Source organism: Oncorhynchus clarkii, chromosome 2 (genome assembly GCF_045791955.1).
Source record: "Oncorhynchus clarkii lewisi isolate Uvic-CL-2024 chromosome 2, UVic_Ocla_1.0, whole genome shotgun sequence".
NCBI lineage: Eukaryota > Metazoa > Chordata > Actinopteri > Salmoniformes > Salmonidae > Oncorhynchus > Oncorhynchus clarkii.
The window spans coordinates 3076610-3100462 of record NC_092148.1 but is presented as its reverse complement, the minus strand read 5'-3'; the positions used below and the strand labels follow the sequence as shown (position 1 = coordinate 3100462).

Here is a 23853-nt window from a genome sequence, read left to right as displayed (position 1 = left end):
TACAATAGCAGTGAGGTAGATGTGCTGCTATGTGGTGTGTTGTCCTCAAAATGTGGTGGTAACAGCAGGAGACACAGTGGTATTATAGTGGGGACAGTAGACACCACACAGGGCTGAGACACAGTGGTATTATAGTGGGGACAGTAGACAACACACAGGGCTGAGACACAGTGGTATTATAGTGGGGACAGTAGACACCACACAGGACTGAGACACAGTGGTATTATAGTGGGACAGTAGACACCACACAGGGCTGAGACACAGTGGTATTATAGTGGGACAGTAGACACCACAGGGCTGAGACACAGTGGTATTATAGTGGGGACAGTAGACACCACACAGGGCTGAGACACAGTGGTATTATAGTGGGACAGTAGACACCACACAGGGCTGAGACAGTGGTATTATAGTGGGACAGTAGACACCACACAGGGCTGAGACACAGTGGTATTATAGTGGGACAGTAGACACCACACAGGGCTGAGACACAGTGGTATTATAGTGGGACAGTAGACACCACACAGGGCTGAGACAGTAGTATTATAGTGGGGACAGTAGACACCACACAGGGCTGAGACACAGTGGTATTATAGTGGGACAGTAGACACCACACTGTGCTGAGACACAGTGGTATTATAGTGGGACAGTAGACACCACACAGGGCTGAGACACAGTGGTATTATAGTGGGACAGTAGACACCACACAGGGCTGAGACACAGTGGTATTATAGTGGGGACAGTAGACACCACACAGGACTGAGACACAGTGGTATTATAGTGGGGACAGTAGACACCACACAGGGCTGAGACACAGTGGTATTATAGTGGGGACAGTAGACACCACACAGGGCTGAGACACAGTGGTATTATAGTGGGACAGTAGACACCACACAGGGCTGAGACACAGTGGTATTATAGTAGGACAGTAGACACCACACAGGGCTGAGACACAGTGGTATTATAGTGGGACAGTAGACACCACACAGGGCTGAGACACAGTGGTATTATAGTGGGACAGTAGACACCACACAGGGCTGAGACACAGTGGTATTATAGTGGGGACAGTAGACACCACACAGGACTGAGACACAGTAGTATTATAGTGGGACAGTAGACACCACACAGGGCTGAGACACAGTGGTATTATAGTGGGACAGTAGACACCACACAGGGCTGAGACACAGTGGTATTATAGTAGGACAGTAGACACCACACAGGGCTGAGTATTGGTATCAGCCACATTAGACTGGGACAGTAGACACCACACAGGGCTGAGACACAGTGGACGAGACAGGAGGAGGTATGACTGTTAACTGACTGTGAGTCTGATGATTGGACGAGACAGGAGGAGGTATGACTGTTAACTGGCTGTGAGTCTGCCAGGACCGGACTAGTCCTCTTGACTGACCAATAGGATTTCTCAACTAAGATGTATGTCAGTCTGATGATGTTGATTGCTCTCTCACGATCAACAACACTCTCACTGAGCGGGAATGGCTAAACAGCTGGCCAATGACATGTGGGATATGAGTAGCCAGATAACCAATGGCAAGAGGGATGGGAGGAGTTACCAGGGTGACTGAGGTGCCAGGGTGACGGAGGTGCCAGGGTGACTGAGTTGAAAGGGTGACTGAGTTGAAAGGGTGACTGAGTTGCCAGGGTGACTGAGTTGCCAGGGTGACTGAGGTGCCAGGGTGACTGAGTTGAAAGGGTGACTGAGTTGCCAGGGTGACTGAGGTGCCAGGGTGACTGAGGTGCCAGGGTGACGGAGGTGCCAGGGTGACGGAGGTGCCAGGGTGACTGAGGTGCCAGGGTGACTGAGGTGCCAGGGTGACTGAGGTGCCAGGGTGACTGAGGTGCCAGGGTGACGGAGGTGCCAGGGTGACGGAGGTGCCAGGGTGACTGAGGTGCCAGGGTGACGGAGGTGCCAGGTGTAACTGAGACATGATCAGATTATCATTCTGATGAGATGATATTCTAGGATTTTAGGACAAATCTGAGTAAATCTGATTCATGTGCTTTTAATGACGGTTTGTAATGACGTTAAAGTGTATAAATACATATTAATTTAATTAACATTATTTTATTGTTTAACAGGAAGTGTGAAAGAGGATATCGTCAATAACTGATGCAATAGGAGAGTTATACACAAATCTACAAAATCCCAATCAAATTAAATGGAAGAGATTTAGTTTTTTTAATCCCACCAAATCCAACCAGGAACAACAAGTTGATCAGCTTGACTTTGTCCCCCCCCCTGGTGATTGACCACGACACAGTTAGGTACTGAGCTAATGACCACGCTGCCATCTGGGGACAACAGTCACTGTCCTGGGGGGGAGGGGGGATGTTGTCTCACTGGTTCTAGATACTGTAGCCTACCCACCCCAGCCTGAGGTGAGTCACTGTCCTGGGGGGGGGGGGGGGGGGGGGGGTGTTGTCTCACTGGTTCTAGATACTGTAGCCTCCTCACCCCAGTCTGAGGGGACGACAGAACCTGAGGAGCCACACAGGGGTGTCAAGTTAACGCTCTTATTTTGACCTTGGTGCCATTTTACTGGGGCCCCTGTTTACGATGCTCAGTAGAAAGTAGTGGTGGAACCGGGTTCACCAAACCAACGGTTCGGTACGCAGTGCAGTTTTTTTGGGGGGGGGGGGGATCACGGTTCGGTTTCGGGAACAGCAAGAAAATGACAACAGTTACAGCAGCTAATTTATGTTTATTTAATACAATCCTACGTGTTGTTGTCCTTGATACCATATATGATCATGACTCACATAATACCGGATGAAAACACAATCTGTTCTATTTCCTTAAATATTAAAAAACGAGTCATCGTCAACAACAACTCAAATAAAGTGCCATAATGGTGTGAAATCAAGAAGTAAACATGGTTCAGACATGATATAGATCTGTGGTATAATGTTTCCTTACAAAGATACACATAGAAAACACTGTCATAAACAGTTCCTGTTGCGCGGTACTTCTCATTTCCTACTCCGGAGTAATGTGATTGGCTGTTACTGTTTAGTAGCTCTCCGTAGCCCCGGAGGTACATCCATCTGTAGCAAGCACAACCCAGGGTGCATTGGGCCAAATCATTGAAAACGTTTGGCTTTAGCCTGTTTATATAGAGCGGGTACTACCTGTCCTCAGAAATGTGTGTGAGAGGACAAAGTTACTAACGTGGCTCGAGGACTTTCACAAGGAGCTGAAACACCGTATTCTACTCAACCACCGAGGAAGGGCACACATCCGCAGCTATAAAACACACCTGTTGCTCTCGTCATTTCTTTGTCCCCGGGCAGAATCAGCTGCGAAGGGCGTTTCTGTCATTCTCCGGTGGGAATACTGGGGTGATGTCAGCGTCAACGTGTTCGAGGTGTTGTCTGCTGAATAAACTATTCTACTTGAGTAGCGGAGACATACTCTCTCTGTCCATCACCGTGTAATCTACTGAGAAGAGAAAACGTTCCCAAACCGGAGATTTAAATCGATGATGGATAATATTCCAGGTATATCAACCCCACCGCTGACCCCACTACAGAACTAGTTTCCAGGTTCATCAACCCCACCGCTGACCCCCCTACAGAACTAGTTTCCAGGTTTATTGACCCTCCTACAGAACTAGCTTCCAGGTTCATCAACCCCACCGCTGACCCCTCTACAGAACTAGTTTCCAGGTTTATTGACCCTCCTACAGAACTAGTTTCCAGGTTTATTGTCCCTCCTACAGAACTAGTTTCCAGGTTTATTGATCCTCCTATAGAACTAGTTTCCAGGTTTATTGACCCCCCTACAGAATTCGTTTCCAGGTTTATTGACCCCCCTACAGAACTAGTTTCCAGGTTTATTGACCCCCCTACAGAACTAGTTTCCACGTTTATTGACCCCCCTACAGAACTAGTTTCCAGGTTTATTGACCCCCCTAGAGAACTAGTTTCCAGGTTTATTGACCCCCCTACAGAACTAGTTTCCAGGTTTATTGACCCTCCTACAGAACTAGTTTCCAGGTTTATTGACCCCCCTACAGAACTAGTTTCCAGGGTCATCAACCCCACCGCTGACCCCCCTACAGAACTAGTTTCCAGGTTTATTGACCCCCCTACAGAACTAGTTTCCAGGTTTATTGACCCTTCTACAGAACTAGTTTCCAGGTTTATTGACCCATCTACAGAACTAGTTTCCAGGTTTATTGACCCCACTACAGAACTAGTTTCCAGGTTTATTGACCCTCCAACTGAACTAGTTTCCAGGTTTATTGACCCCCCTACAGAACTAGTTTCCAGGTTTATTGACCCATCTACAGAACTAGCTTACAGGTTTATTGACCCCCCTACAGAACTAGTTTCCAGGTTTATTGACCCCCCTACATAACTAATTTCCAGGTTTATTGACCCTCCTACAGAACTAGTTTCCAGGTTCATCAACCCCACCGCTGACCCTCCTACAGAACTAGTTTCCATGTTTATTGACCCCCCTACAGAACTAGTTTCCAGGTTTATTGACCCCTCTACAGAACTAGTTTCCAGGTTTATTGACCCCCCTACAGAACTAGTTTCCAGGTTTATTGATCCTCCTACAGAACTAGTTTCCAGGTTTATTGACCCTCCTACAGAACTAGTTTCCAGGTTCATCAACCCCACTGCTGACCCCCCTACAGAACTAGTTTCCATGTTTATTGACCCCCCTACAGAACTAGTTTCCAGGTTCATCAACCCCACCAGTGACCCCCCTACATAACAAGTTTCCAGGTTCATCAACCCCACCGCTGACCCTCCTACAGAACTAGTTTCCAGGTTCATCAACCCCACTGCTGACCCCCCTACAGAACTAGTTTCCAGGTTCATCAACCCCACCGCTGACCCTCCTACATAACTAGTTTCCAGGTTCATCAACCCCACCGCTGACCCTCCTACAGAACTAGTTTCCAGGTTCATCAACCCCACTGCTGACCCCTCTACAGAACTAGTTTCCAGGTTCATCAACCCCACCGCTGACCCCCTACAGAACTAGTTTCCAGGTTTATTGACCCCCCTACAGAACTAGTTTCAAGGTTCATCAACCCCACTGCTGACCCCCCTACAGAACTAGTTTCCAGGTTCATCAACCCCACCGCTGACCCCCCTACAGAACTAGTTTCCAGGTTTATTGACCCTCCTACAGAACTAGTTTCCAGGTTCATCAACCCCACTGCTGACCCCCCTACAGACCTAGTTTCCAGGTTTATTGACCATCCTACAGAACTAGTTTCCAGGTTCATCAACCCCACCGCTGACCCCTCTACAGAACTAGTTTCCAGGTTTATTGACCCTCCTACAGAACTAGTTTCCAGGTTTATTGACCCTCCTACAGAACTAGTTTCCAGGTTCATCAACCCCACCGCTGACCCTCCTACAGAACTAGTTTCCAGGTTCATCAACCCCACCGCTGACCCTCCTACAGAACTAGTTTCCAGGTTCATCAACCCCACTGCTGACCCCCCTACAGAACTAGTTTCCAGGTTCATCAACCCCACCGCTGACCCCCTTACAGAACTAGTTTCCAGGTTTATTGACCCCCCTACAGAACTAGTTTCCAGGGTCATCAACCCCACCGCTGACCCCCCTACAGAACTAGTTTCCAGGTTTATTGACCCCCCTACAGAACTAGTTTCCAGGTTTATTGACCCTTCTACAGAACTAGTTTCCAGGTTTATTGACCCATCTACAGAACTAGTTTCCAGGTTTATTGACCCCACTACAGAACTAGTTTCCAGGTTTATTGACCCTCCAACTGAACTAGTTTCCAGGTTTATTGACCCCCCTACAGAACTAGTTTCCAGGTTTATTGACCCATCTACAGAACTAGCTTACAGGTTTATTGACCCCCCTACAGAACTAGTTTCCAGGTTTATTGACCCCCCTACATAACTAATTTCCAGGTTTATTGACCCTCCTACAGAACTAGTTTCCAGGTTCATCAACCCCACCGCTGACCCTCCTACAGAACTAGTTTCCATGTTTATTGACCCCCCTACAGAACTAGTTTCCAGGTTTATTGACCCCTCTACAGAACTAGTTTCCAGGTTTATTGACCCCCCTACAGAACTAGTTTCCAGGTTTATTGATCCTCCTACAGAACTAGTTTCCAGGTTTATTGACCCTCCTACAGAACTAGTTTCCAGGTTCATCAACCCCACTGCTGACCCCCCTACAGAACTAGTTTCCATGTTTATTGACCCCCCTACAGAACTAGTTTCCAGGTTCATCAACCCCACCAGTGACCCCCCTACATAACAAGTTTCCAGGTTCATCAACCCCACCGCTGACCCTCCTACAGAACTAGTTTCCAGGTTCATCAACCCCACTGCTGACCCCCCTACAGAACTAGTTTCCAGGTTCATCAACCCCACCGCTGACCCTCCTACAGAACTAGTTTCCAGGTTCATCAACCCCACCGCTGACCCTCCTACAGAACTAGTTTCCAGGTTCATCAACCCCACTGCTGACCCCTCTACAGAACTAGTTTCCAGGTTCATCAACCCCACCGCTGACCCCCTACAGAACTAGTTTCCAGGTTTATTGACCCCCCTACAGAACTAGTTTCAAGGTTCATCAACCCCACTGCTGACCCCCCTACAGACCTAGTTTCCAGGTTTATTGACCATCCTACAGAACTAGTTTCCAGGTTCATCAACCCCACCGCTGACCCCTCTACAGAACTAGTTTCCAGGTTTATTGACCCTCCTACAGAACTAGTTTCCAGGTTTATTGACCCCTCTACAGAACTAGTTTCCAGGTTTATTGACCCCCCTACAGAACTAGTTTCCAGGTTTATTGATCCTCCTACAGAACTAGTTTCCAGGTTTATTGACCCTCCTACAGAACTAGTTTCCAGGTTCATCAACCCCACTGCTGACCCCCCTACAGAACTAGTTTCCATGTTTATTGACCCCCCTACAGAACTAGTTTCCAGGTTCATCAACCCCACCGCTGACCCCCCTACAGAACTACTTTCCAGGTTCATCAACCACACCGCTGACCCTCCTACAGAACTAGTTTCCAGGTTCATCAACCCCACCGCTGACCCTCCTACAGAACTAGTTTCCAGGTTCATCAACCCCACCGCTGACCCTCCTACAGAACTAGTTTCCAGGTTCATCAACCCCACTGCTGACCCCCCTAACAGAACTAGTTTCCAGGTTCATCAACCCCACCGCTGACCCCCCTACAGAACTAGTTTCCAGGTTTATTGACCCTCCTACAGAACTAGTTTCCATGTTTATTGACCCTCCTACAGAACTAGTTTCCAGGTTCATCAACCCCACTGCTGACCCCCCTACAGAACTAGTTTCCAGGTTTATTGACCCTCCTACAGAACTAGTTTCCAGGTTCATCAACCCCACCGCTGACCCTACTACAGAACTAGTTTCCAGGTTTATTGACCCCACCGCTGACCCTCCTACAGAACTAGTTTCCAGGTTCATCAACCCCACCGCTGACCCCTCTACAGAACTAGTTTCCATGTTTATTGACCCTCCTACAGAACTAGTTTCCAGGTTTATTGACCCTCCTACAGAACTAGTTTCCATGTTTATTGACCCTCCTACAGAACTAGTTTCCAGGTTCATCAACCCCACTGCTGACCCCCCTACAGAACTAGTTTCCAGGTTTATTGACCCTCCTACAGAACTAGTTTCCAGGTTCATCAACCCCACCGCTGACCCCTCTACAGAACTAGTTTCCAGGTTCATCAACACCACTGCTGACCCTCCAACAGAACTAGTTTCCAGGTTTATTGACCCTCCTACAGAACTAGTTTCCAGGTTTATTGACCCTCCTACAGAACTAGTTTCCAGGTTCATCAACCCCACCGCTGACCCCCCTACAGAACTAGTTTCCAGGTTCATCAACCCCACCGCTGACCCTCCTACAGAACTAGTTTCCAGGTTTATTGACCCCACCGCTGACCCTCCTACAGAACTAGTTTCCAGGTTCATCAACCCCACCGCTGACCCCTCTACAGAACTAGTTTCCAGGTTTATTGACCCTCCTACAGAACTAGTTTCCAGGTTCATCAACCCCACCGCTGACCCTCCTACAGAACTAGTTTCCAGGTTTATTGACACCACCGCTGACCCTCCTACATAAATAGTTTCCAGGTTCATCAACCCCACCGCTGACCCCTCTACAGAACTAGATTCCAGGTTTATTGACCCTCCTACAGAACTAGTTTCCAGGTTCATCAACCCCACCGCTGACCCTCCTACAGAACTAGTTTCCAGGTTCATCAACCCCACCGCTGACCCTCCTACAGAACTAGTTTCCAGGTTCATCAACCCCACTGCTGACCCCCCTACAGAACTAGTTTCCAGGTTCATCAACCCCACCGCTGACCCCCTTACAGAACTAGTTTCCAGGTTTATTGACCCCCCTACAGAACTAGTTTCCAGGTTCATCAACCCCACTGCTGACCCCCCTACAGAACTAGTTTCCAGGTTCATCAACCCCACCGTTGACCCCCCTACAGAACTAGTTTCCAGGTTTATTGACCCTCCTACAGAACTAGTTTCCATGTTTATTGACCCTCCTACAGAACTAGTTTCCAGGTTCATCAACCCCACTGCTGACCCTCCTACAGAACTAGTTTCCAGGTTTATTGACCCTCCTACAGAACTAGTTTCCAGGTTTATTGACCCTCCTACAGAACTAGTTTCCAGGTTTATTGACCCTCCTACAGAACTAGTTTCCAGGTTTATTGACCCTCCTACAGAACTAGTTTCCAGGTTCATTGATCCTCCTACAGAACTAGTTTCCAGGTTTATTGATCCTCCTACAGAACTAGTTTCCAGGTTCATCAACCCCACCGCTGACCCTCCTACAGAACTAGTTTCCAGGTTCATTGACCCCCCTACAGAACTAGTTTCCAGGTATATCAACCCCACCGCTGACCCTCCTACAGAACTAGTTTCCAGGTTTATTGACCCCACCGCTGACCCTCCTACAGAACTAGTTTCCAGGTTTATTGACCCCCCTACAGAACTAGTTTCCAGGTTCATCAACCCCACCGTTGACCCTCCTACAGAACTAGTTTCCAGTTGCGTCTCACAACAACAACAGTTTGAAATGCGTCAGTTAAGATTTTAATTTGGATTACAAACTGCTGTAGTTGTTTTACTCAACTAGCATACAACACAGGATAGGCATAGCCTATAGGCCTCGTGTTTGATGTACTCATTCAGGTTCACAGTGTGAACTGAACCGAGGTACCAGTACACCCTTAGTAGAAAGAGTGTGAGAGAGAGGAGAGAAATAAGGAGACAAGATCGGGTGAGACAGCAGGATCTGTGTTCGTGTGTTGCGTCTGGCTCTGGTGTCACAAATCATACCTCACAGCCAAGCGGAGAAAGGTCAAATTTCACAGCTAGAGTCGAAGGCTCAACAACAGGTTGGATACAGAGGTCAAAAGGTCACCGCTGTTCTACGACCGCCTATGCGGCTGAGTCTCAGCCTGAGTGGCAGATCAATTTGCTGGGAGCCACACATCACAGTGTATTAGAGCTGCCTGTGTTACACAGTTAGTGGAGGATGAAGACAGCCAGGGCCAAGGCCAGGCACTGGAGACGCCTCACCCCAGAAATGATCACCACTCTGGGCCAGAACATCTGTGAAGGCAGGGAGGATACAGTCAGGGGGATATTATGATTGAAGACAGGGAGGATACAGTCAGGGGGATATTATGACTGAAGGCAGGGAGGATACAGTCAGGTGGATATTATGATTGAAGACAGGGAGGATACAGTCAGGGGGATATTATTATATAAGGCAGGGAGGATACAGTCAGGGGGATATTATTATTGAAGGCAGGGAGGATACAGTCAGGGGGGTATTAATATTGAAGACAGGGAGGATACAACAGTAGTCTACTAGATAGTGCCCTGGTCAACAGTAGTCTACTAGATAGGGCCCTGGTCAACAGTAGTCTGCTAGATAGTGCCCTGGTCAACAGTAGTCTGCTAGATAGGGCCCTGGTCAACAGTAGTCTACTACATAGGGCCCTGGTCAACAGTAGTCTACTAGATAGTGCCCTGGTCAACAGTAGTCTACTAGATAGTGCCCTGGTCAACAGTAGTCTGCTAGATAGGGCCCTGGTCAACAGTAGTCTACTAGATAGGGCCCTGGTCAACAGTAGTCTACTAGATAGTGCCCTGGTCAACAGTAGTCTACTAGATAGTGCCCTGGTCAACAGTAGTCTACTAGATAGTGCCCTGGTCAACAGTAGTCTACTAGATAGTGCCCTGGTCAACAGTAGTCTACTAGATAGTGCCCTGGTCAACAGTAGTCCCCTACAAAGGGTCCTGGTCAACGGTAGTCTACTAGATAGTGCCCTGGTCAACAGTAGTCTACTAGATAGTGCCCTGGTCAACAGTAGTCTACTACATAGGGCGCTGGTCAACAGGAGTCCACTACATAGGGAATGCAGTGCCATTTAGTCCACTACATAGGGAATAGGGTGCCATTTAGTCCACTACATAGGGAATAGGGTGCCATTTAGTCCACTACATAGGCAATAGGGTGTCATTTAGTCCACTACATAGGGCCCTGGTCAACAGTAGTCCACTACATAGGGAATATGGTGAATTTAGTCCACTACATAGGGAATATGGTGCCATTTAGTCCACTACATAGGGAATAGGGTGCCATTTAGTCCACTACATAGGGAATAGGGTGCCATGTAGTCCACTACATAGGGAATAGGGTGCCATTTAGTCCACTACATAGGCAATAGGGTGCCATTTAGTCCACTACATAGGGAATAGGGTGCCATTTAGTCCACTACATAGGGAATAGGGTGCCATGTAGTCCACTACATAGGGAATAGGGTGCCATTTAGTCCACTACATAGGGAATAGGGTGCCATTTAGTCCACTACATAGGGCCCTGGTCAACAGTAGTCCACTACATAGGGAATAGGGTGCCATGTAGTCCACTACATAGGGAATAGGGTGCCATTTAGTCCACTACATAGGGAATAGGGTGCCATTTAGTCCACTACATAGGGAATAGGGTGCCATGTAGTCCACTACATAGGGAATAGGGTGCCATTTAGTCCACTACATAGGGAATAGGGTGCCATGTAGTCCACTACATAGGGAATAGGGTGCCATTTAGTCCACTACATAGACAATAGGGTGCCATTTAGTCCACTACATAGGGCCCTGGTCAACAGTAGTCCACTACATAGGGAATAGGGTGCATTTGGTCCACTACATAGGGAATAGGGTGCATTTAGTCCACTACATAGGGAATAGGGTGCCATTTAGTCCACTACATAGGGAATAGGGTGCCATTTAGTCCACTACATAGGGAATAGAGTGCCATTTAGTCCACTACATAGGGAATAGGGTGCCATTTAGTCCACTACATAGGGAATAGGGTGCCATTTAGTCCACTACATAGGGAATAGGGTGCATTTAGTCCACTACATAGGGAATAGGGTGCATTTGGTCCACTACATAGGGAATAGGGTGCCATTTAGTCCACTACATAGGGAATAGGGTGCATTTAGTCCACTACATAGGGAATAGGGTGCCATTTAGTCCACTACATAGGGAATAGGGTGCCATTTAGTCCACTACATGGGGAAGAGGGTGACACATGGGACCAAGGCTTCGACAAAGCAGAGCCATACTAAGAGCATTAAAGAGAGCATTTCGTTCAGCGGTTGATCGGTACAAGTATAAATCAAAGATTATTGAGGTAAATCCCAGACATTTGACCCAAATCTGGTAACCCCCCCCAAAAAAACATAGTGGGGTTAACGATTTTAATAAACACCAGTGTGTGATGGCCCTGGACAATCTATTTTGCTTTCATATTCTAATCTATAGGCTTACGGGTTTCAGTATTTTATTTCTAAATGAAAATAAGATTGCCCAAGAGAAGAATGTAATTAATTAATTAAGTCAAAAAAAATGTAGAGTCCCCTGATCAGCAGTTAAATAATAAATGTTTTACCTCTGATAATGTTCCTCTATGGGGAATGTGTTCCTAAGTGTTGCTGGGACTGGGACTCACACACACACACACACACTAAACTAACGTAGCAGGCGTGAAACAAATGCCTGAAACTAGATCCTCTACATACTGGTCTGAAACTAGATCCCTCTACATACTGGTCTGAAACTAGATTATCTACATACTGGTCTGAAACTAGATCCCTCTACATCCTGGTCTGAAACTAGATCCCCTCTACATACTGGTCTGAAACTAGACCCTCTACATACTGGTCTGAAACTAGATCCTCTACATACTGGTCTGAAACTAGATCCCCTCTACATACTGGTCTGAAACTAGACCCTCTACATACTGGTCTGAAACTAGATCCTCTACATACTGGTCTGAAACTAGATCCTCTACATACTGGTCTGAAACTAGATCCCCCTACATACTGGTCTGAAACTAGATCCCTCTACATACTGGTCTGAAACTAGATCCCTCTACATACTGGTCTGAAACTAGATCCTCTACATACTGGTCTGAAACTAGATCCTCTACATACTGGTCTGAAAATAGATCCCCCTACATACTGGTCTGAAACTAGATCCCTCTACATACTGGTCTGAAACTAGATCCCTCTACATACTGGTCTGAAACTAGATCCTCTACATACTGGTCTGAAACTAGATCCCCCTACATACTGGTCTGAAACTAGATCCTCTACATACTGGTCTGAAACTAGATCCTCTACATACTGGTCTGAAACTAGATCCTCTACATACTGGTCTGAAACTAGATCACTCTACATACTGGACTGAAACTAGATCCTCTACATACTGGTCTGAAACTAGATCCTCTACATACTGGTCTGAAACTAGATCCTCTACATACTGGTCTGAAACTAGATCCCCCTACATACTGGTCTGAAACTAGATCCTCTACATACTGGTCTGAAACTAGATCCTCTACATACTGGTCTGAAACTAGATCCCCCTACATACTGGTCTGAAACTAGATCCTCTACATACTGGTCTGAAACTAGATCCTCTACATACTGGTCTGAAACTAGATCCCCCTACATACTGGTCTGAAACTAGATCCTCTACATACTGGTCTGAAACTAGATCCCCCTACATACTGGTCTGAAACTAGATCCCCCTACATACTGGTCTGAAACTAGATCCCCCTACATACTGGTCTGAAACTAGATCCCTCTACATACTGGTCTGAAACTAGATCCCCCTACATACTGGTCTGAAACTAGATCCCTCTACATACTGGTCTGAAACTAGATCCCCTCTACATACTGGTCTGAAACTAGATTATCTACATACTGGTCTGAAACTAGATTCCCCTACATACTGGTCTGAAACTAGATCCCTCTACATCCTGGTCTGAAACTAGATCCCCTCTACATACTGGTCTGAAACTAGATCCCCTACATACTGGTCTGAAACTAGATCCCCCTACATACTGGTCTGAAACTAGATCCCCCTACATACTGGTCTGAAACTAGATCCCTCTACATACTGGTCTGAAACTAGATCCCCCTACATACTGGTCTGAAACTAGATCCCTCTACATACTGGTCTGAAACTAGATCCCCTCTACATACTGGTCTGAAACTAGATTATCTACATACTGGTCTGAAACTAGATCCCCCTACATACTGGTCTGAAACTAGATCCCTCTACATCCTGGTCTGAAACTAGATCCCCTCTACATACTGGTCTGAAACTAGATCCCCTACATACTGGTCTGAAACTAGATTATCTACATACTGGTCTGAAACTAGATCCCTCTACATCCTGGTCTGAAACTAGATCCCCTCTACATACTGGTCTGAAACTAGATCCCCTACATACTGGTCTGAAACTAGATACCCCTACAGTGTCTAATTAACCTGTGGTGCTGCTGGGTGAGGAGTTGGTTCAGCGTTGTTCTACAAAACCACAGATTAAAGGTACCACATCAAAGACAGTGACTGGTCTCCCAGGGAAGCATGAACACAGTGACACACATTCCCTGAGTCTCTGGGGCAGGTCTCCCAGGGAAGCATGAACACATTCCCTGAGTCTCTGGGGCAGGTCTCCCAGGGAAGCATGAACACATTCCCTGAGTCTCTGGGGCAGGTCTCCCAGGGAAGCATGAACACATTCCCTGAGTCTCTGGGGCAGGTCTCCCAGGGAAGCATGAACACATTCCCTGAGTCTCTGGGGCAGGTCTCCCAGGGAAGCATGAACACATTCCCTGAGTCTCTGGGGCAGGTCTCCCAGGGAAGCATGAACACATTCCCTGAGTCTCTGGGGCAGGTCTCCCAGGGAAGCATGAACACATTCTCTGAGTCTCTGGGGCAGGTCTCCCAGGGAAGCATGAACACATTCCCTGAGTCTCTGGGGCAGGTCTCCCAGGGAAGCATGAACACATTCCCTGAGTCTCTGGGGTAGGTCTGCCAGGGAAGCATGAACACATTCCCTGAGTCTCTGGGGCAGGTCTCCCAGGGAAGCATGAACACATTCCCTGAGTCTCTGGGGCAGGTCTCCCAGGGAAGCATGAACACATTCCCTGAGTCTCTGGGGCAGGTCTCCCAGGGAAGCATGAACACATTCCCTGAGTCTCTGGGGCAGGTCTCCCAGGGAAGCATGAACACATTCCCTGAGTCTCTGGGGCAGGTCTCCCAGGGAAGCATGAACACATTCCCTGAGTCTCTGGGGTAGGTCTGCCAGGGAAGCATGAACACATTCCCTGAGTCTCTGGGGCAGGTCTCCCAGGGAAGCATGAACACATTCCCTGAGTCTCTGGGGCAGGTCTCCCAGGGAAGCATGAACACAGTCACACACATTCCCTGAGTCTCTGGGGCAGGTCTGCCAGGGAAGCATGAACACATTCCCTGAGTCTCTGGGGCAGGTCTCCCAGGGAAGCATGAACACATTCCCTGAGTCTCTGGGGCAGGTCTGCCAGGGAAGCATGAACACATTCCCTGAGTCTCTGGGGCAGGTCTCCCAGGGAAGCATGAACACATTCCCTGAGTCTCTGGGGCAGGTCTCCCAGGGAAGCATGAACACATTCCCTGAGTCTCTGGGGCAGGTCTCCCAGGGAAGCATGAACACAGTCACACACATTCCCTGAGTCTCTGGGGCAGGTCTGCCAGGGAAGCATGAACACATTCCCTGAGTCTCTGGGGCAGGTCTCCCAGGGAAGCATGAACACATTCCCTGAGTCTCTGGGGCAGGTCTCCCAGGGAAGCATGAACACATTCCCTGAGTCTCTGGGGCAGGTCTCCCAGGGAAGCATGAACACATTCCCTGAGTCTCTGGGGCAGGTCTCCCAGGGAAGCATGAACACATTCCCTGAGTCTCTGGGGCAGGTCTCCCAGGGAAGCATGAACACATTCCCTGAGTCTCTGGGGCAGGTCTCCCAGGGAAGCATGAACACATTCCCTGAGTCTCTGGGGCAGGTCTCCCAGGGAAGCATGAACACATTCCCTGAGTCTCTGGGGCAGGTCTCCCAGGGAAGCATGAACACATTCCCTGAGTCTCTGGGGCAGGTCTCCCAGGGAAGCATGAACACATTCCCTGAGTCTCTGGGGCAGGTCTGCCAGGGAAGCATGAACACATTCCCTGAGTCTCTGGGGCAGGTCTCCCAGGGAAGCATGAACACATTCCCTGAGTCTCTGGGGCAGGTCTCCCAGGGAAGCATGAACACATTCCCTGAGTCTCTGGGGCAGGTCTCCCAGGGAAGCATGAACACATTCCCTGAGTCTCTGGGGCAGGTCTGCCAGGGAAGCATGAACACATTCCCTGAGACTCTGGGGCAGGTCTCCCAGGGAAGCATGAACACATTCCCTGAGTCTCTGGGGCAGGTCTGCCAGGGAAGCATGAACACATTCCCTGAGTCTCTGGGGCAGGTCTCCCAGGGAAGCATGAACACATTCCCTGAGTCTCTGGGGCAGGTCTCCCAGGGAAGCATGAACACATTCCCTGAGTCTCTGGGGCAGGTCTCCCAGGGAAGCATGAACACATTCCCTGAGTCTCTGGGGCAGGTCTCCCAGGGAAGCATGAACACATTCCCTGAGTCTCTGGGGCAGGTCTGCCAGGGAAGCATGAACACATTCCCTGAGTCTCTGGGGAAGGTCTCCCAGGGAAGCATGAACACATTCCCTGAGTCTCTGGGGCAGGTCTCCCAGGGAAGCATGAACAAATTCCCTGAGTCTCTGGGGGCAGGTCTCCCAGGGAAGCATGAACACATTCCCCGAATCTCTGGGGCAGGTCTCCCAGGGAAGCATGAACACATTCCCTGAGTCTCTGGGGCAGGTCTCCCAGGGAAGCATAAACACATTCCCTGAGTCTCTGGGGCAGGTCTCCCAGGGAAGCATGAACACATTCCCTGAGTCTCTGGGGCAGGTCTCCCAGGGAAGCATGAACACATTCCCTGAGTCTCTGGGGCAGGTCTCCCAGGGAAGCATGAACACATTCCCTGAGTCTCTGGGGCAGGTCTCCCAGGGAAGCATGAACACATTCCCTGAGTCTCTGGGGCAGGTCTCCCAGGGAAGCATGAACACATTCCCTGAGTCTCTGGGGCAGGTCTCCCAGGGAAGCATGAACACATTCCCTGAGTCTCTGGGGCAGGTCTGCCAGCCGTCAGACACAGAGAGGGAGGAACCTCGTCTCTCTAGGTATCAATGCAGACACACGCGCGCCTGGCAACACTGCCTGTCTGCACTAGATAATGTTTACACTATGATGTTTGTGTCTGGAGCGTAATGTTTAACTAACTGAATGTGTTTTTTAGCCTAATCTGAGGTCGTCCATTGAGCAGAACCCTTAGAGTACACACTGACTCACTATCACAGGTACAGAGGGGAAGAAACTACCTCATCCACATATTGCTATGTATTTATGTTTGCTCCTTTGCACCTCAGTATCTCTACTTGCACACTCATCTTCTGCACATCTATCACTCCAGGGTTTAATTGCTAATTTGTAATTATTTTGCCACCATGGCCTATTTATTGCCTTAACTCCCTTATCTTACCTCATTTGCACACACTGTATATACACTTTTTCTATTGTGTTATTGACTGTACTCTTGTTTATTCCATGTGAATCTCTGTGTTGTTGTTTGTGTCACACTGCTTTGCTTTATCTTGGCCAGGTTGCAGTTGTAAATGAGAACTCGTTCTCAACTAGTCTACCTGGTTAAATAAAGGTGGAATTTTAAAAAAATTAAACAACCCTGTTCAGGACCCTAATTACGCATCAACCTTATTTAGCAACCAATAGGCTGCCTCCAGCATCAGTAACAGTCGTTCCAGAGTGTTTCATTGGATACACGTGAATACTGCTTTACCCTCTCCATGCAGTTTCATTACAGACAGGGAATCCATCTCTCCCACTGAGGGCTGCCAAGCTCCTCCCGCCTTGTCTCTCAGAGCTCCTCCCTCCTCGTCTCTCATAGCTCCGCCCTCCTCGTCTCCCAGAGCTCCGCCCGCCTCGTCTCTCAGAGCTCCGCCCGCCTCGTCTCTCAGAGCTCCGCCCGCCCCGTCTCTCAGAGCTCCGCCCGCCCTCGTCTCTCAGAGCTCCTCCCTCCTCGTCTCTCAGAGCTCCTCCCTCCTCGTCTCTCAGAGCTCCTCCCTCTAGCTCCATATCTTTCACAGATCCCTCTGTAGTTGGAAATGACAGAAGATAAGTGAACAGAGGAGAGGACGGATGGGCCCTGGTCAGAGGAGAGGACGGATGGGCCCTGGTCAGAGGAGAGGACGGATGGGCCCTGGTCAGAGGAGAGAACGGATGGGCCCTGGTCAGAGGAGAGAACTGATAGGCCCTGGTCAGAGGAGAGGACTGATGGGCCCTGGTCAGAGGAGAGGACTGATGGGCCCTGGTCAGAGGAGAGGACTGATGGGCCCTGGTCAGAGGAGAGGACGGATGGGCCCTGGTCAGAGGAGAGGACGGATGGGCCCTGGTCAGAGGAGAGGACGGATGGGCCCTGGTCAGAGGAGAGGACTGATGGGCCCTGGTCAGAGGAGAGGACTGATGGGCCCTGGTCAGAGGAGAGGACGGATGGGCCCTGGTCAGAGGAGAGGACGGATGGGCCCTGGTCAGAGGAGAGGACTGATGGGCCCTGGTCAGAGGAGAGGACTGATGGGCCCTGGTCAGAGGAGAGGACTGATGGGCCCTGCTCAGAGGAGAGGACGGATGGGCCCTGCTCAGAGGAGAGGACCAACAGAACCACAAGGCAGCAGGGGGGTAAAACTGGGTTCCAGAGATCAGTGATCGTTTAACTTACGTCCCCATATCTGTCCTGCAACCTGCTGGGGCCAGTCACCATTACAGAACGGTACAGGGAGAGAACATACCAACACCACACACACAGGATGTAGAAACACACGCACACAACCCTACAGGGGCCCTGCAGAGAGGACAGTCCCCAGTCTAGAAAAGGGACAGAGAGGACAGTCCCCAGTCTAGAACAGGGACAGAGAGGACAGTCCCCAGTCTAGAACAGGGACAGAGAGGATAGTCCCCAGTCTAGAACAGGGACAGAGAGGACAGTCCCCAGTCTATAACAGGGACAGAGAGGATAGTCCCCAGTCTAGAACAGGGACAGAGAGGACAGTCCCCAGTTAGAACAGGGACAGAGAGGATAGTCCCCAGTCTAGAACAGGAACAGAGGATAGTCCCCAGTCTAGAACAGGGACAGAGAGGATAGTCCCCAGTCTAGAACAGGGACAGAGAGGATAGTCCCCAAGTCTAGAACAGGGACAGAGAGGATAGTCCCCAGTCTAGAACAGGGACAGAGAGGATAGTCCCCAGTCTATAACAGGAACCGAGAGGACAGTCCCCAGTCTAGAACAGGGACAGAGAGGACAGTCCCCAGTCTATAACAGGGACAGAGAGGATAGTCCCCAGTCTAGTACAGGGACAGAGAGGATAGTCCCCAGTCTAGTACAGGGACAGAGAGGACAGTCCCCAGTCTAGAACAGGGACCCTGCAGAGAGGATAGTCCCCAGTCTAGAACAGGGACAGAGAGGATAGTCCCCAGTCTATAACAGGGACAGAGAGGACACTACCCAGCCTATTATCTCAATGTCTGGCTCCCTGCATGTCTTTGTACCCCAGGCTCCAATCAGTAGGCAGGGTTGAGGACGGTTAAGAGCATTGCATGTGTTGGTCTGCCCAATGACAAGGCCCCATTGTTTACCCGACACATACAGAGAGACATGCATAGATTCCTCTGACTTACCTAGGGGGTCAAAGGTCAAAGCTCTGGACAGGAAGCAGAGGTGAAACAGACTGTTCTTTAAAACACACATTGTCTCTCTGACACATGCACGCACACACACACACACACACACACACACACAACATACAGGCTTCTCTCTCTGCTCTGGCTGTCTACAAACAGCAGATTATGACCTCCACTGAGTGGGTCGTAACCGTGTGTGTGTGTGTGTGTGTGTGTGTGTGTGTGTGTGTGTGTGTGTGTGTGTGTGTGCATATCACCCTTTCACTTAAAGCAACAAATATAAAGCCGAGAACCCCAGGTCTTCTGGGGTAATTCCCTGAGAGGAATCACAACAGGCCCTTTCCTGATTCAAACTGATGAAATTAGCCTTTTCCATTAAACATGAACAACCCCATTGATGTTAGAACCCATGTGAGGAGGGAAGGGAGCTCTGTAAACACCATAAAACAGGGAGGAGAGGGGGGACGGACAGGGGACGGACAGGAGACAGGGGACGGACAGGGGGGGGGAGACAGGGGACGGACAGGGGGGGGGGGGGGGGGGGGAGACAGGGGACGGACAGGGGGGAGGAGACAGGGGACGGGGGGACGGGGGGGGGGGAGGAGACAGGAGACGGGGGGGGGGGGAGACGGGGGACGAACAGGGGGGGGAGGAGACAGGGGACGGACAGGGGGGAGGAGACGGGGGACGAGGGAGGGAGGAGACGGGGGATGAGTGAGGGAGGGAGGCTGTAAAAGGTCCTGTTCAAGCTGGACGGAAGGGAGGGTGAGGCGACACTGTTTTCTAAACCCACCTACCGCTCGCTCATCAAATATTCAATATATCTCCTGAGAAATTCAATTTCTTTCTGCCTCCCACCCAACCGCCACGGCGTGATGTGGCAGCGCAGCGCTGTCATGGGGGCCCCTGGTTGCTTCCTCCTCTGGAAACATCAAAAAACCTTCTGTACCCCTCTGGGCTTTTCCTTGCATCAATCTCACGTAATCTGTGGTGTGTGTGTGTGTGCCTCTCTGTGTGTTTGTGTGTGTGTGTGTGTGTGTGTGTGTGTGTGTGTGTGCGTGTTTAACTATACTTGTGGGGACCACAAGGTCAAATGCTATTTATAGGGGATTCCGGGTTAAGGTTAGGTTTAGATTTCGGGTTAGGTTTAGATTTCGGGTTACGGTTAGGTTTAGATTTCGGGTTAAGGTTAGGTTTAGATTTCGGGTTAAGGTTAGGTTTAGATTTCGGGTTAGGTTTAGATTTCGGGTTACGGTTAGGTTTAGATTTCGGGTTAGGTTTAGATTTCGGGTTCCGGTTAGGTTTAGATTTCGGGTTAGGTTAAGATTTCGGGTTAAGGTTAGGTTTAGATTTCGGGTTAGGTTTAGATTTCGGGTTAAGGTTAGGTTTAGATTTTGGGTTAATGTTACGTTTAGATTTCGGGTTAAGGTTAGGGTAAACAGGATTTTGAATGGGACTGAATTGTGCGTCCCCACAAGGTTAGTTATACAGGACTGTGTGAGAGTTTTGCAGATGGATGTGTGTACTACTGGGTCAGAAGGTCTGTATATCAAACCCTAATGAGGTTCCTCTGTATTCAAACACAAAACCACATCAAGGTTTCATGAGATGAATAACACTTAGCCAGGGTTATGATGGGGAGAACACTTAGCCAGGGTTATGGTGGGGAGGACACTTAGCCAGGGTTATGATGGGGAGAACACTTAGCCAGGGTTATGATGGGGATAACACTTAGCCAGGGTTATGATGGGGATAACACTTAGCCAGGGTTATGGTGGGGAGAACACTTAGCCAGGGTTATGGTGGGGAGGACACCTAGCCAGGGTTATGGTGGGGAGGACACCTAGCCAGGGTTATGGTGGGGAGAACACTTAGCCAGGGTTATGGTGGGGAGAACACTTAGCCAGGTGCAGGGTCGTAATGGTGCAGGGTCGTAACGGTGCAGGGTCTTAACGGTGCATGGGCTTAACGGTGCAGGGTCGTAACGGTGCAGGGTCGTAACGTAACGGTACAGAGTCGTAACGGTACAGGGTCGTAACGGTACAGAGTCGTAACGGTACAGGGTCGTAACGGTGCAGGGTCGTAACGGTACAGGGTCGTAACGATGCAGGGTCGTAGAGGTGCAGGGTCGTAGAGGTGCAGGGTCGTAACGGTGTCTCTCTCTCTCTCTCACCTTGAACTCACGTGTGTCTGTGAATCTGAGTCCCTGAATTCCTCAGACCTTAACAATGTATTGAGACCACATCAGTTAACCTGAGACAGCAGTTTTACTGGTTGGCCTGGAAACTGACCAGTCAGGAGGTCGGTAGGTCACGTAGGTATTGGGCAACAGTACCATTCAATAAACAGGTCATTATGATTGTTGTTGTCAAGGAAATGTGGAAAATTTCCTCTCTGTTGCCATGAGGAAGTATTCCATTTCAAGTGTCCACCCCCTAATCTGGCCAGGCACCGGTCTGAGTGAGGAGGCCGGCCAGGCACCGGTCTGAGTGACGAGGCCAGCCAGGTACCGGTCTGAGTGACGAGGCCAGCCAGGCACCGGTCTGAGTGACGAGGCCGGCCAGGCACCGGTCTGAGTGAGGAGGCCGGCCAGGTACCGGTCTGAGTGAGGAGGCCAGCCAGGCACCGGTCTGAGTGAGGAGGCCGGCCAGGCACCGGTCTGAGTGAGGAGGCCGGCCAGGCACCGGTCTGAGTGAGGAGGCCAGCCAGGCACCAGTCTGAGTGAGGAGGCCAGCCAGGCACCAGTCTGAGTGAGGAGGCCAGCCAGGCACCGGTCTGAGTGAGGAGGCCGGCCAGGCACCGGTCTGAGTGAGGAGGCCAGCCAGGCACCGGTCTGAGTGAGGAGGCCAGCCAGGCACCGGTCTGAGTGAGGAGGCCGGACAGGCACCGGTCTGAGTGAGGAGGCCAGCCAGGCACCGGTCTGAGTGAGGAGGCCAGCCAGGCACCGGTCTGAGTGAGGAGGCCAGCCAGGCACCGGTCTGAGTGAGGAGGCCAGCCAGGCACCGGTCTGAGTGAGGAGGCCGGCCAGGCACCGGTCTGAGTGAGGAGGCCAGCCAGGCACCGGTCTGAGTGACGAGGCCGTCCAGGCACCGGTCTGAGTGAGGAGGCCAGCCAGGCACCGGTCTGAGTGAGGAGGCCGGCCAGGCACCGGTCTGAGTGAGGAGGCCAGCCAGGCACCGGTCTGAGTGAGGAGGCCGGACAGGCACCGGTCTGAGTGAGGAGGCCAGCCAGGCACCGGTCTGAGTGACGAGGCCAGCCAGGCACCGGTCTGAGTGATGAGGCCAGCCAGGCGAGCTACCTCTGCCCCCCCCCCCCGTTTGTCGCCGGCTACCTGTGTGTGTGTGTGTGTGTGTGTGTGTGTGTGTGTTTCCCCTGGTTGAAAACAGCAGCTTACCCTGTATTGATTGAAATGATCTCTATCAGAGGGTTCTTTCTAATCTTGGGCAGATCCAGTCTGGCTCCGCCGAGACGCTTCCCGTTGTCCTTCTTCTGACCCAGCAGACGCACCGAGTGACCTTCACACACAACACACACAAATACTAGTCAGGACACCGAGTGACCTTCACACACAGCACACACAAATACTAGTCAGGACACAGAGTGACCTTCACACATAACACACAGAAATACTAGTCAGGACACCGAGTGACCTTCACACACAACACACACAAATACTAGTCAGGACACCGAGTGACCTTCACACAACACACACAAATACTAGTCAGAACACAGAGTGACCTTCACACATAACACACACAAATACTAGTCAGGACACAGAGTGACCTTCACACATAACACACAGAAATACTAGTCAAGAGAGAAATGGAGGGATGAAGGAGTAGAGAAACGGAGGGATGGAGGAGTAGAGAAATGGAGGGATGGAGGAGTAGAGAAATGGAGGAATGGAGGAGTTGATAAATGGAGGGATGAAGGAGTAGAGAAATGGAGGAGTAGAGAAATGGAGGAGTAGAGAAACGGAGGGATGGAGGAGTAGAGAAATGGAGGGATGGAGGAGTAGAGAAATGGAGGAATGGAGGAGTTGATAAATGGAGGGATGAAGGAGTAGAGAAATGGAGGAGTAGAGAAATGGAGGGATGGAGGAGTAATCTCTCATTCAGACAATCTCACGGTAAGAAGGACAGAGCTCCTCACAATGACAAATGGAAAGATGCCGTTCATTAAATTGCGGCGTTTTTAACGATATCTCTTCTCAACAGCATGTAATTAAAATCATTTGAAAAATGCAACGATCGTTGCAGAGCAGGTGAGATGCGTAAACTGATAGGAAGAAGGGTCTCTGGTATTTTGTATCGTGGGTGTAAATATATATATAAAAATATGAATTTAAGGGACTAAAAAAAGCTAGCATTTAAACATTTTATGGACATTAGGAGCCTGCTTTTCCTAATGAGATAATTATTTCAGCACACTTCTCAATAGCAGCTTATCCTGCCTAAAGCAGCCTAACCCCACAAACTGGAAGTAGCTTTAGTAATGCTATAGGCTAGATAATGCTGTATGTATTAGTAATGCTATAGGCTAGATAATGCTATAGGCTAGATAATGCTGTATGTATTAGTAATGCTATAGGCTAGCTAATGCTGTATGTATTAGTAATGATATAGG

The 23853-nt window shown here is 49.7% G+C and overlaps 1 protein-coding gene across 1 annotated transcript in view; it reads right to left on the bottom strand.

Moving 5' to 3' along the window:
• Positions 1–23853, bottom strand: part of LOC139419385 (CDK5 regulatory subunit associated protein 1-like 1) — a 748160-nt gene that overhangs the window by 502482 nt on the left and 221825 nt on the right. Inside the window, exon 7 of the mRNA XM_071169333.1 lies at positions 22622–22742. Within this exon, the coding sequence (XP_071025434.1) occupies positions 22622–22742 (121 nt within the window). The remainder of the gene's footprint in view (positions 1–22621; positions 22743–23853) is intronic.